This window comes from Crinia signifera, chromosome 2, assembly GCF_055691185.1.
Source record: "Crinia signifera chromosome 2, ASM5569118v1, whole genome shotgun sequence".
In the NCBI taxonomy this organism is placed as follows: Eukaryota; Metazoa; Chordata; class Amphibia; order Anura; family Myobatrachidae; genus Crinia; species Crinia signifera.
In genome coordinates, this window is record NC_139218.1 from 208,487,526 (window position 1) to 208,501,680 (window position 14,155).

The window sequence follows — 14,155 nt, forward strand, 5'->3', positions numbered from 1 at the left end:
GCTAGGATCTTAACTCAACCCAGTATTTACATGTACCTATAGATGCAGATCCAGTGATAAGACATCCAGAGACTTTTACATTTGAATATCACATTTATTTAACATATTATTTATTATACATTTTTTACATTTATCGTCAGTATTTCATAATTAACAAGCTGTATTTAAATTATTTAAAGCCAATAAAAGTAAAAAAAAGGTAAAAATGAAGGTTTGACAAATAAAAATGTACACCACAAACCTTTCTATACATATAGTACCCCTACCATGGGCAGTCTTACAGTTCTGCGCATCACTTACTTGCCACAGTTCAGGTCTTCCACTTAATTTACATTATATATTTCTTCATATAAAATACATACAAGTAAAATGCACTGGTTGTCAATTGTTAAGCTATGACTTGATTGGTGAGTATTGTAGAATACAATCCACACCAGATGTGTTTTAATGTATTTGAGTTATGAGCCATGTCCATGATTTGTTCTCCCATTCTAGAACTCATTTACTAGTCATAGAGATTATCAGTTACAGTACTGTAGATATGTGGCAGCACATATAAAGTTGGGATCTAGATGATATATTACACAGGTTGAGTATCCTGTATCCAGAGATCCATTATCCAAATGATTCCATAAACCGTGATTTTTTTTTTCCTGACCCTTTTTTTATACTTACAAAGTCCCCCGGCATCCACGGCAGGCCTTCAGTAGAGTCTCCGATGTCTCCAGTGGTCCCAGGAGTGCATTTTGCGAGTGTGCGCCCATGCCAGTGACATCACCGGCACGCCTGGGAACTCGTGCAATGAACTCCTGGGATCGCTGGAGATGCCGGAGATGATGCTGAATGCCTGCCATGGATGCCAGGGGACACTGTGGACGCTGAGGGACCATCGGGGCACCACCAGGGGACAGGTCATTTTATTCAAAAAACCGAAAAAATCCCTTATCCGGAATGCTCATGGTCTGAGCATTTCGGATAAAGGATACTCAACCTGTATTATTATTATATTATTATTAATAGTAGTATGAGTATTAATCAGTCTGTATGTTAAAGTGTCCATTGTACTGCCACATTTCTAGAGGCCCACAAGTTATCTGTCCTCTAAGGTCAGACTGGACTGGCCCACAGGGGTACAGTGGGAACCCTGGGTGCTTCCCAATGCCTGTAGGGCTTATCCCTTTCTCTAAGGTCAGGCTCCAGGCTGTGCTCTCATATTAATTGTTGCTATTCTATTCGAGGATAAGTAATGGGGTCTCTAATGGTTTCCAAGCCTCTAGTAACACCCCATGCGGTAACTGACCACATCCCTTAAACATGGGCACCTACTCATGCATTCCCCTGGTGGGCCCTTAATGCCACAATCCCTTCTCCCAACTCAGAATAGCATAGACCTCTAGCTCAGTCTCCTAGCTGCACTTCCACCATGACGAACAGTTGTGAGATATGACACTCCTTTCCTGAAATGCCTATTTCATGGAAAGACAGATCCAGCCAAAATATGTCTAATTTGGGATAGGGCAGGAATACACAGTGTACAATGTCACTGCGCATTTGCTGTATGCTACAACCTGACATTTGTGCCTATTCAGAGATCCAGGAGACTCACAATCAGCCCTATATACATACTGTATACAATATGCTCTTCTGCTGCCCTTGATACATTACGTTAAATGTCCTTTTAATTCTACTACTTGCAGGGATGGTATTTAAGTTTCATGCCAGTGTTTGTTGCTATGAAAATACTTGGGATCATATTCTACATTTCTTACCCACCTCCATCACAATGCCACACAACAGACATGTGAATACACATTAGAATAAAACACCATTATCCACTCTAAGGTAGTAAAAAAATATGTGTTATTTTCTAAACCTATGTGATGAAAGATCAAGTAATGGAATTAAGACCAAATAAATAAAAAAAGTGTGAATATGTAATGCATACAATTGTCCCTGCAACAACAATGAATCCTTAAAATGATATATATATATATATATATATATATATATACACATAAATTAAAACATATAAATTCAATATATTGCATATCCAATGTAAGCAGAAATAGTGCAAAGCAAAATGTTATTTTATAGAAAATATTTATATCATGTCTACTGTGAAGTCATATGTTAATGTTGACACAGTGTTTGCGGCAACACTACTGCGACTTCTCGCAGACCCATAGAAAAGTCACCATCAAACTCACTATATTTTATACAGTGTAACTTACCATCAATATACACCACAGCTGTTTATAACTCATAATTTGCTATACATTGCTGTGTTCTTTTTTTTATCAAAATGCATTTTTACAGAATATTGCACACAGAAATTACTAGTGCACAATGTAACACACATTTTGGAAATGATCTACAGTATTAGCCTTATTCTGTGTCACAGGACATCGCTGCACTTGTTCAGCTGTCCACAATGATCTCTATCATACAGTATATGGCTGCTTCAGTTTACATATATGACCAGAAGTGGATATATAACTCATGGGGCCCTAGGAAAGTTATTGTTTTGGGCCCTCTTTACTTAAACAATCCATAGCACTATACTTTTGCAGCTGATTGCAGGTGGCAACGATAGAGTACTTTGGCGCATGCACAGTCTACCGATAAATGCTCAGATGCGTGACAATCAGCATTGCGTACAAATCTGAATCAGGCTCTGGGTCTTTTGGAAGTAGGCATATTTCCTGTGTCACATTTAAAGTAAACTGACCGCCCACATACAGTGAATGAGAACATCAAAGGGACTTTGTTACTGTGGGTCTATGTGATGACATGCTGTCATGTGATAGTCGCTCAATGCTTCTCTGGAAACATTTTGGATGGTCAAGGTACCCTTGGGACCTGCTCGGCTCTAGGCAGGCAGGCATCTAGGTTGCCTTGTGGAAAATCCACCTCTGTATATGACAACAGCATAAAATGATGTAAACTATGATGTTAACTTTAATTACAAATCTCATGCTTTGATAATGGTACATAGTGGTAGATTGTGCTATCAGGGTATATTGGTTTGTTAGGATGCTGTATAAACATAATTGGTATATCCATAGCCATTTCCTGTACCGTATTTTCATTTCCTGTACCGTATTTTTACATTACACTGTCTTTGTTCTTAGACTATTGTAAAAAAAAAAAAAATTTTTTTTGTTTAAACAGATTCACTTTGTAAACAATTTAAATAAAAATATTCAATTTAGCATATTAAATAAAATAAATAGGGCAAACTATATTTTCTGTTGTTGTTCCTTAAAATATACAAATATCTCAGTGTAAATTGATTACACGTGATATAAAAGACCGGGAATTTCTGACAAAATGTCACAGAATGTAACCGCAACTATGGATTTGTTACATTTAACTTTAGCAATACTGATCTGTTACTGTGGATGTGAAGGTATAGCAATGGGTGCACAGGAAAATGTATGTAAACTCATACCAAACGCAAACCATTGACATTTTCTAAAAACGTCTACAAAATTTTCTGCTTGTTTGCTGTGGCTTACATCACTGGAATGTAGTTGGAATCCCAACAGTGGAATCCAGACGGTCAGAATGTTGATGGAACCCGACAGTGAGCATTAGGTTTAGCTTTAGGGTTAAGCACTAGGGGCACAGCTCACAGGAGGGAACAGTTAGGGATAGGGTGCTGAAAGGGGTGGTTAGGGTTACTTTGCTGAAGAATACGGTTAGGCTATGGGAGGGGTTAGGGTTACGGTACGTTGCTGAAGAATACGGTTAGGCTGCGGGAGGGGTTAGGGTTACTTTACCTTGCTGAAGAATACGATTAGGTTGCGGGAGGTGTGGGTTAGGGTTACGGTACGTTGCTGAAGAATACGGTTAGGCTATGGGAGGGGTTAGGGTTACGGTATGTTGCTGAAGAATACGGTTAGGTTGTGGGAGGGGTGAGTTAGGGTTACTTTACCATGCTGAAGAATACGGTTAGGTTGCGGGAGGGGTGGGTTAGGGTTACGGTACGTTGCTGAAGAATACGGTTAGGCTATGGGAGGGGTTAGGGTTACGGTATGTTGCTGAAGAATACGGTTAGGTTGCGGGAGGGGTGGGTTAGGGTTACTTTACTATGCTGAAGAATACGGTTAGGTTGTGGGAGGGGTGGGTTAGGGTTACGGTACGTTGCTGAAGAATACGGTTAGGCTGCGGGAGGGGTGGGTTATGGTTACTAACGTTGCTGAAGAATACGGTTAAGCTGCGGGAGGGGTGGGTTAGGGTTACTGTACATTGTTAAAGAATACGGTTAGGCTGCGGGAGGGGTTAGGGTTACTGTACGTTGCTGAAGAATACGGTTAGGCTGCGGGAGGGGTGGGTTAGCGTTACTGTACATTGCTGAAGAATATGGTTAGGCTGCCGGAGGGGTGGGTTAGGGTTACTGTAAGTTGCTAAATAATATGTTTAGGCTGTAGGGAGGGGTGGGTTAGAATACATACTGGCATTTTGTACCCAACAAACATCATACTTCCATATGCATTTGTTTACGAAAATGCCCCAGAACTTACAGGACAACATGTGAGGGGAAGGGGAGGTTGTTGCGGCCAATTTTCCATGACGGGGGTAACACTGATATACAGTGCCATTATTATTTGCATTGTAAAGCAGGAGGAGGGGCCATTGTGATGCAATTAAAGCCACCCAGTCTGCTTCCATCCCTCAGAGACCTGCCTCCTTTTACAGATGTCCAGGAGGGTCCAGATTGTGGACATTTCAGGAGAGTAGGCAGGTATGACCCAAGTAAGGATTAATATGAATCTAAGCGCTGCATACCCCAGGAAAAAAAAAACCTGAATTGCATGTCTAGTGGCAGAGTACTAGTTTGTGATGCTACATTTAAAAAAGTAAAAAATAAATTAATGATCAGTTGTGCTAATTAAAAAATAATGCACAAAAGCCGATCTATGAAACAGTAAATATTTAAAATGTACCTTTGGGAGGCCTAAAGATTGCGCTCAACAGTGTTCTAACTATAAGTAGGAAAATAAATCTCTTAGATTAGTTCTCAAGACAATAAAAATACAATTCATCATTTTAGATGCTCTGTATGAGTCTTCATGTGTCAACTATAATATCAATATTTAATAGTGTAAATAATATACACATACCGATGTACCCCATGTCATTTGCTTGTTATAAGAGCTCTCCTAAATGGCAAGTACACTTATTTTTCTATTTGCTGTAAACATAAAACTCCTAAAAACACACACGCGGATCACAGCTAAAGAGGTTTTCAGTTCAGTGCAGTTTTACAACTCTTGCTTAATCCTCCGTCTTGGTAAGCAATGTATATTTCATTTTGAGATGATAATGCTTGCATAGTAATTAGACTAGTACCTTCTATAAACTAAAAGGAGATATGTAGACACATCCAAAGTTTTTGTTGTCCATTGTCTTCTTTGTGGATTTAAATGTAAGTCTGTAGCACATTGTATAATACACTGCATTAAGTACCATAAAATGATTGCAACTATATATTTTAACACATCTGCAGACTGGACAGTCTTTGCTGGAGATTGTCTCAGCGACAGTTGTCTTGTCTTCTATGTATACCTAGTACGGTCTCCAGACAGACTCATCCATTCTACCACTGGTGGTCAAAGCGGTGGGAGAGTTGCTGTGGCTTCCATCTGCATCTACTCCATCACTCTGATTGGCCAGGTTGTGGTTCATCAAGTTGTTCCCAGCTGTCACGCTTGTGCAAGAAGAAAGCATTCTTGATGGAGAGCGTTCCCCTGCAACCATGGAGAACTGATATGATCCAGAAGATGTGCCATAGTATAAATGGTATGGAGATGTATTGGTCTGGAATGGTCCGCTTTGGTTTTGAGATGAACCAGGATAAGGAGGTGGAAGGTAAGTGGGATGAAAACGAGTGGTGGCGGGCATACCTGTCACGCTAATGCCTCCGATTCCAGTTGTTGATGGAGAAGCAGTGTAGGAAAAGGCAGAGGACATGGCTCCTGGATAATGCACACGAGCATCAGAAAATCTGGTCTCGGTAAGAGATGGTAAAGTGGAAAAGGAGCGGTCAAACTGTCGTGGGTCTGAGAAAGGGCTGAGATCTGTTGCTGAAATAACAAAGAAACAGCTGAATTAATCTTAAATACATTTGATTACACTTACCAAAGCAAATGTGAAAACTTCAAAATCTTTAGGAACTCTAATGCTACTTTCAGACATGAGACGCTGGAGTTTGCCAGGTCTCAGCTCCATGACATTGGTCAGGTGCAGGGTCATGGACCCAGAACTAAGTACTGGGTTATTTCCTTTTGTACATGCAGAGATCCTGGGATGAAATTAAAAAGTGGACACTGTTGCCGTCTAACAGCACATTGGAGGTAATATAAAACCTTTATAAACGTTTACAAAGAGACACTGCCCAGACCACCCAGACCTAGAGATATTGTGGTATTTCTGGGTTTGACAGTGTGTACTCAGTTTGAGAGATTGGACGGTTCATTCACAACAAAGCTACTATGGAGTAAAAGACTAGCCTCCCAATTGGCAATTAATTGCTACTATAAAGGAGATAAGGACATTATGTAATAAAAGGGGCTCAGCACAAGAATAAGTAACAACGTGTGTATCTTTACACATCGATTGTGCATGAATACATTTTTAATATTGACGTAATGGGGGAAATTTACTAAAGGAAATTTGTAAAAAAAATAGGTGTATTTGGATTTAGAAATACACTTATTTTTGACATTTACTATCCTGAAAATACGGCAATTCGTATTCGTATTGTTGTGCTATTAATTGCTGTATTTTCGGGATAGTAAATGTCAAAATATAAGTGTATTTCTAAATACAAATACACCTATTTTTTTTACAAATTTCCTTTAGTAAATTTCCCCCTATGTGTCATTTATGTGTGTTTGTGTTTTAATACATTGTGTATATTGTGTACACCATTGAGCGCCCCACGTTCTCTTTTTTTCAACTGCCCATTCAGTCAGACCTCATAGGGCTACCTCACACAGGAAAAGAATGGGTGTGCTGCTGCAGTGGGTGCATCTGAAAGGCCTAGGGGGATTCTAGGTACACACAAACACACACACACACACACACACACACACACATTGCACTTGGAATACAACTTGTAAACAGTAGTAAGAGTAAATTGTATATATATATATATATATATATATATATATATATATATATGACATAAAAAGGAATTACAAATAACTACTGCTAATTGCTATACCAATTATACAGTGATATTGATGTTAAGTGTCATGTGTCCTGTTTTATTACATGTGGGCAAGTATACACAAGCCTCCCATTGATATACAGAGAGCTTCAGTTACCACCCCATGTAAAGGATTACGTGGTAAAAAGGAAAATATCCCATTAATTGCACAGTGAGACATTGTCACAGCATTGCGTGCTTCTCCTTGTCATACTTAATATGTAGAATTCAAGCAGGGAGAATATGCTACTATGTTACGCTTTACTGTCATTTTTTTTCCTTTTACTGGTTTACGTTCCATATTTATGTGTTTATAAAATGAACACGTGTGACTTTTTTTTACTATGAATTAAAGTATGTGCTATATTTTTATGTGTAAACAAAAGTGGACATAAGATACTGTATGACATTTTTATGTACACATTTTGTCCCTTCCACTCCCATATTGTCCTGTATGGCAAAGCCTGCTGGCTACAGTACTGAATTGCACCTTTTCTTTGCCAAGCAAAATATTTCAAGGATATGTTTATTTTCTTCTCAAAATCACACCAGCTGCTTCACCAAGTGAATGAGTCCATTTATCCCTAAGAATTTGGCCATTGTGAGACTTAGCACAGGGACCTAGAACTTCCAAATCTGAACTGCTCTATCTACGGAAATGTCAATGTTTTGGATTGGGAGTGTGGTGAGGTGTGGTATGTATATAAATTAGAAGGCATGTAGAGGTCAGTATTGCTGATTAGTAGTGTCCGGTGTTCTCGGTTTAAGTGGCTACTAGGATAGATCATATAGCTTATACTGCAGTAAGGGACAATTTCAGAACTACAAGGACATTTACAGGACACTTGTGTGATTGACGGCTTCATTAACTGAATAATGAATAGCCGTAACCTGGGATCCAAGTGAATTGGCAATGCACAAGGGGTTAATTTTTCTAAATTTGAATACTGTCAGATGCTGGCAGACTGTTATTATAACTCTGTTTATTTTCTGTACACTTTCAAACCTCCAGAGGAAAAGGAGTCTTGAAGAATGTCTGTTCCCCCATTCAGCTGGATTCTAACCAAACTCCAGGCTTGCCTGTCTGTGGTCTCACAATGCTTTGCTGGTTAGTAAGTTATATGGAACTCATTAACATTTTAACTGCTTTTGACTAAAAAAATGGCATTGGTAGTATAAGGACTATACCCAAGCACAAAAAAGTATATATAGTTCCATCGATGTATGGTGTTGCACAATTAGTAAATCATAACCACTTGCAGTGTAACTTATGCTCTTGCTCGGTTCCAAACCCCGATCCTCAAGTACCCCTAACAGTTCAGGTTTTTCAAGTCAGCCAGCCGGTGCACTGGTTATCACCAAGTGTCACCATTTAAAAATCCACAGGTGACCTGGAAAACATGAACTGATGGGAGTACATGAGGACCAGGGTTGGGAACCACTGCTCTAGCTGGAACATTAATTCATAATGACAATATACTGTACTGTAACGACACTACGACACTACGATATTGAGTGCCATTAACAATATAATTCAGTGACGTCACCGGGACCCTCTGAACATGCATGTGGTTGGCTATATAGCCAAAGTTGACAGCCCTGGGCAAACTTGCCTACTCTCTTGGAATGCTGCAAGAGGATAATGATTTTTGGGGTAGTCCCACTCAGCCCCAGAAGAGGAGGCAGCTCTCCCGCATCCTGCTGACTTCCTAGTGAAGCAGGCAGGATTGTCTTTTTTTCACTGGCAATCATGGGAGCCGTGGGAAGGGAGCCGGGCTAAATGACCGGATTGCATCACTTATAGCTCTGCTACATACACGCCTTAAATGTTTAAATTAATTCACATTTTTCGTTATTATTCAAAAATGGTCTATATAGAATGTTGAACGATGTCAATGTTCTTATATTAAAGTGTCTCACCATTGGATCTGCTACCAGCACTATGGCTGTTTAGCCTGACTATGTTGGACCTGAGAGTTATTATACGTACTATGTGTAATGTATCAAAGTCTTATTTTGGGATACGGTCACTAGATCAACCCTATTTAGGTCGACATGCATGGGGTGGACCACTAAAGGTCGACATGGCTTAAGTTGACACCTGAAATAGGTCAACATGGCTAAGGTCAACAGGGTTGGAAGTTCGACACAAACATTAGGTAGACAATAGGAAGGTCAACAGTCAAAAGGTCCACATGAGTTTTTCAAGTTTATTTGAGCCGACATGTCCCAACAGAGGGGGTATTTCATGCCCTACAGATGGGGCCGGGCTCATCTTTGCTGGCGAATCGCCAGAACGTCACCGTTTGCGTTCAGCCAGGAGCCCGGCTCGCCATCTGTCTGAGACGCGCGTGCGTCTCACGCGCGCGCGTGTCTCAGTGTCCGTGCGCCAGGGCAACGGGACCCCGTCCGTCTCCGCTTCAGAGAGGGAGGCGGTGGGTGTGGGGATGTGCGTGTGTCCCCTTCCAACGGCTTCCCCCGGGTCCCCGCCGGCTTGTCGGTGGTCACCCGGGGGAAGCCGTCGGAAGGGGACGCGCGAGCATCTCGTGCGCGTGCGTCCCCTTTCGCAAATACAGATGGCGGGTGGCGGGGGATGGCGGATGGCATCGCCATCGCCATCCCCTGTAAAGAAGAGCCCGGCTCCATCTGTACCATCCATTGTGCCCGAAGCCATGCAAGCAGACACGGTACACTGAGACATTGTCCATGTCGACTATGTCAACATTTTGGGACAATAAAAGTTCAAAATTCATGTCGACGTTGTGTCTGTTGACCTTCCCACTGTCAGCCTAATACTTTGTCAACCTTCCAACCCTGTTGACCTTAGCCATGTCAACCTATTTTAGGAGTCGAACTAAGCCAGGTCCACCTTCAGTGGTCTACCCAATGCATGTTGACCTAAATCGGGTCAACTGTATGAGCCATACCCCTTATTTCTTCCTCATACTTTCTTGTCTGTCTGCTAATACTGAATCTTGTTTAATTACTGTTAGAATTTTCAATGTAATGTTGAGCTGGATATATAAATAATTGTTAGCAAGAATCTAATGAAAAACAGTGTCCACAATGTTTCCACACTACAAATGAGGATGTAGGGTCTTTGGAACCAATATTCATTGACATGCTTTAAAAAAAAAAAGCCAGAATTTTACATTTATATGCATTTTAAAAATGTTTTCTTATTTCAGTAGGAACAGGGCATAAATCTGACTGTAGATGGTTAAAATACTTTGCTATGCAAGTATATACAGGAGCTGGAAATTTCCAAGCCTTGCTGACATTAGATATCAGTCCTACAATAATGGTGCATATTGTGACTCTCATAGTTAGATTCTTGTGGGGAACTGGAAATTCCTATGTTTGCTACTAGATGTCAGACACAATTATAGTACTGCGGTTATATAATGTTCAGGCTCTCTCTATCCTAAAAGGACAGAATTTTGAATGTTTCCACTAAAATCTGCTTAGGTTAAATAATTGTATCCAAACAGTGGTGCACGTTAGGAACACAAATATCAAATAATTTAGAGATTTTTAAACAAACTATGCGTCTCAACTGTTGTAGCACAGAAATGCTGTTCCCTCCTATCCCTGCGCCTCACTAGTTATACACTTTTATATACTCTCCATGGCAGATCGCATCCATACATCATTCATACCCACTTAAATACTAAAATAAAGACACAGACAACTGTAAATGTGGTGAAAGGGGTCAGCTTTTTTATTTTTTGAGGAAGGCCTATTTGAAAAAATTATTTTCCTCGTCTATGGTGGCAGGGAGAAGAACGGTTGCATTGAGGTATAAAAAAGCGGTACTTATGTAATATCTGGGCTCCCGTTTTTCTTATGAGACCGCGTCCCCTTGTGGGGCTCGCTGCGCTCGCCACGCTTCGGGCACGGTGGCTCGCTGCGCTTGCCACACTATATAAAATCAACTCCATGCATACTTGGATAGTAGGGGTATGAAAAAATGGGGTGCATTTAACATGGGAGCCCAGATAATACATAAGTACCAAAAAAGCTAAATATAAATAAAATGTAAAAAATTCTAGAAAAAAAAAATGTCTTCAGGGCGTCCTGGCCTTGAGCACCAGGATAGGCCTACTGCCTCCATCCTCAATTCCATCTGCAACTCGTAATTGCCTGGCTATTCACCCTGCACTTACTGGGACAGGGCCGGCGCTACCCACTCAGCAGCTCCTGCAAAGCAGGGAGGCGCCATGCTGAAAAGGCGCTGTCTCCCTCCCTGCTCTGCTAAAGCTGCCTCAGCCCTCACTGTCACTGCCTCCTGTACGCCGCTCACAGTGCCTGTCTGACAGCGGGGCGGCAGAATGGAGAGGCTGAGCAGCTCCCTGCACCGCGCACACACTGTCTTCCTCCTGCGACCTGCCCCCTCTTTCTCACGGACATTTGCGCTGAGGCAAGTAGCGCTGTCTGTGAATGCCTGGATGACATTTCATGTCCGGATCCGCCCCCTACCCATTGCTCCCTGCGCCTGTCAGCTGTCAATCAAATGCCAAAGCGCAGCCTCCCCTTCCTTCCCTCTTCTCAGTGTGCTCTGCCACTGCCAGTCCTCAACACTCCGCCCCCTCTATCTCCACCCCTCTTATTCCATCTCCTCCTTCTCTCCCCTCCTTTCCCCCTCAGTCACGAGTGCTGCACATATTTTTTCTACTGCTTTCGGATCGCATCGCACACACATTGCATGCATGCCGTGCGATGCGATCTAGCCCATAACATATGCGATTCTTGCAGCGTGTATGGGCACCTTTAGTGCCTGCAACATTTTGCGGACACAGCACTGAGATGGTGTATGTATACATGTACATGCACCCGATATCCTCCATAGGATCGCATGTTGCATACACTCTCACAATCGGGCTGCAGCTTATTGCAATGGTAATGTGAAAGGGCGCAAAATGTATGGTTTGCAGGAGGGCGCTGGACAGCCTAGCACCGGCCCTGTACTGGGATCACCAAAAACAAACTTCGACCGACTGTCCTGCTTATACAACTTAAGGGACAGCGCAACTAAAGTGAATTTAGGACATACCTGGTCCAGTGATATCCCTAGAGGTAAAAACTAACACAAACTCTAACCACTTTCTTCAAAGCAGCTGTCCCTTAGTAAAAAATCACTTAAACCAACCAAATATTTACTGACCGTTCTGAACACACAAAAGTGGCGCTAGGAAAAGTTAATGAAAATGTATTACAAAATCAGACACCTGCATGCAGTGTCACATTGTTGCTTAGGCGTGTACACATCTATCTCTCAATCTATTCACACATATTTCTGTTTCATAAGTCTAGGAAACAGTATGTTGCTAGTGCTACTAGAGATAATGATGTACATACAGATTAGAATTTGTTCTCATGATCGACCATCAGGGAAAACAATGACTTATTCACTCCCACTGACCAAATGAAGTGCTCCCTTCCCACAGGAGAAAACATTGTGGGCCCTACTTAACTAACTTTTGCTTTTGATATGACCAGGGGAGCAGAACGCTCTACATATAAACACATGTGCTCTTATAAACACACAGATGCACACACATTCACATGCTTGCCATTCACTGGTACTGGATTTGCAATGACAACTCGCCAGTGTTCCGTTTAATTGCATGCCAAATACCTCTATCCTGGGGGCATTTCCCATAGAGATGAAAAACCAGTTGTTCCCAATTCCAAAATACAGTTACACTAGCACAAAAACAACAAACCTATTTTGGTCATGAGGAAGGAGTGTGGGATAATTGATGATGCATAATGATGTAATTGCTACAAATGACCTACAGCCTTGATCTGTATTATATGTAACAATCTTCAGAGCATTTCTGCATAGAACACTATTTGTACCCTATATAGTTCAGCTGCACAAATGCATTTCAACGTTCCCTAAGCAATAATTGTATAAATGACTAAACATAATTGAATGGGTTCCGGATGACAGACCTACATTTAGTCACTATTTATTGATATCACAACTGGTAGCTCTTACAATACAGGTGTCTAATTTCAACACTTGCGTACGCTCACAGAATATCTGGGAGACTAATGATTCCCTTGCTATTTGACTTAAGATTCGAGTGCTATGCAATCTTTGCTAACTCTGTACTATTTACATACAATTCATGGAATCTACATTCCATTTGCACTATATAGTCATTGCTGCCCTGTCTTTCTGGCTTCCGATTTGTGCTTTCCCGGGAGCAGGCATCAGGATCGCAATGTAAAAAAACCTGTGCGATCGGCATGTGATTTTGACTATATAGTCAAAATCTAATGTCAAATCTCACCGTGTGTACAGAGCATAATAGGACAGCAGCCAAACCTACTTTATCCCACCCAGGTTACTAGGTCTAGGTGGCGGGGTCTGGTCCCACCACTCTCTGCAGGATGACGTGGTACTGCACAGCATGGCTATGGGGGAGCATATCACACATCACAACCCTACACTTGCTCCTCCTCTCTGGGACATCTCAGAGGAGAAGTTGAAGGCAAGTATGATATTAACTAACATTTACTAAGCTGGTGTGATAATATTTTCTAGGTATTACACTACAAGACACAAAGCACATAGGGAGCATGATTTTTGTCTTGCAATCACATTTCTGGCCACCTGTTACAAATAAATTACAAAAGGAATACCATGCACACACATGTATATAAATCTTTGCAATCGCACTGGCCCACTATTCCATCCGATGAGCGCATCATTATCATTGGCACTTACACCTACAGTACCCCATTCTATGTGCATAAAATCCATTGGAATTTGGTATCGAGAATGAAAATGCATTACTCAGAACAGACAGTAGCAATGCACCTATGACTCACACCAGCAGAGGCATACCTAGATATTTGTGGGCCCCATAGCAAAAGTTTGTAAGGGCCCCCTATTTAGCTACTAATGGTGATAAATGTATGTAAAAC

At 41.4% G+C, this 14,155-nt stretch overlaps 1 protein-coding gene across 2 annotated transcripts in view; it reads right to left on the reverse strand.

Annotated features, from left to right (window-relative positions):
• Window positions 1-1,938: 1,938 nt before the first annotated feature.
• The window catches only part of RUNX3 (RUNX family transcription factor 3), a 48,673-nt gene continuing 36,456 nt past the window's right edge, over window positions 1,939-14,155 (reverse strand). For both annotated transcript variants that reach the window (XM_083173632.1, XM_083173631.1), the window contains one exon: window positions 1,939-6,089. In XM_083173632.1, coding sequence (XP_083029758.1) covers window positions 5,572-6,089 — 518 coding nt within the window. In that variant the 3' untranslated portion in view covers window positions 1,939-5,571. The remainder of the gene's footprint in view (window positions 6,090-14,155) is intronic.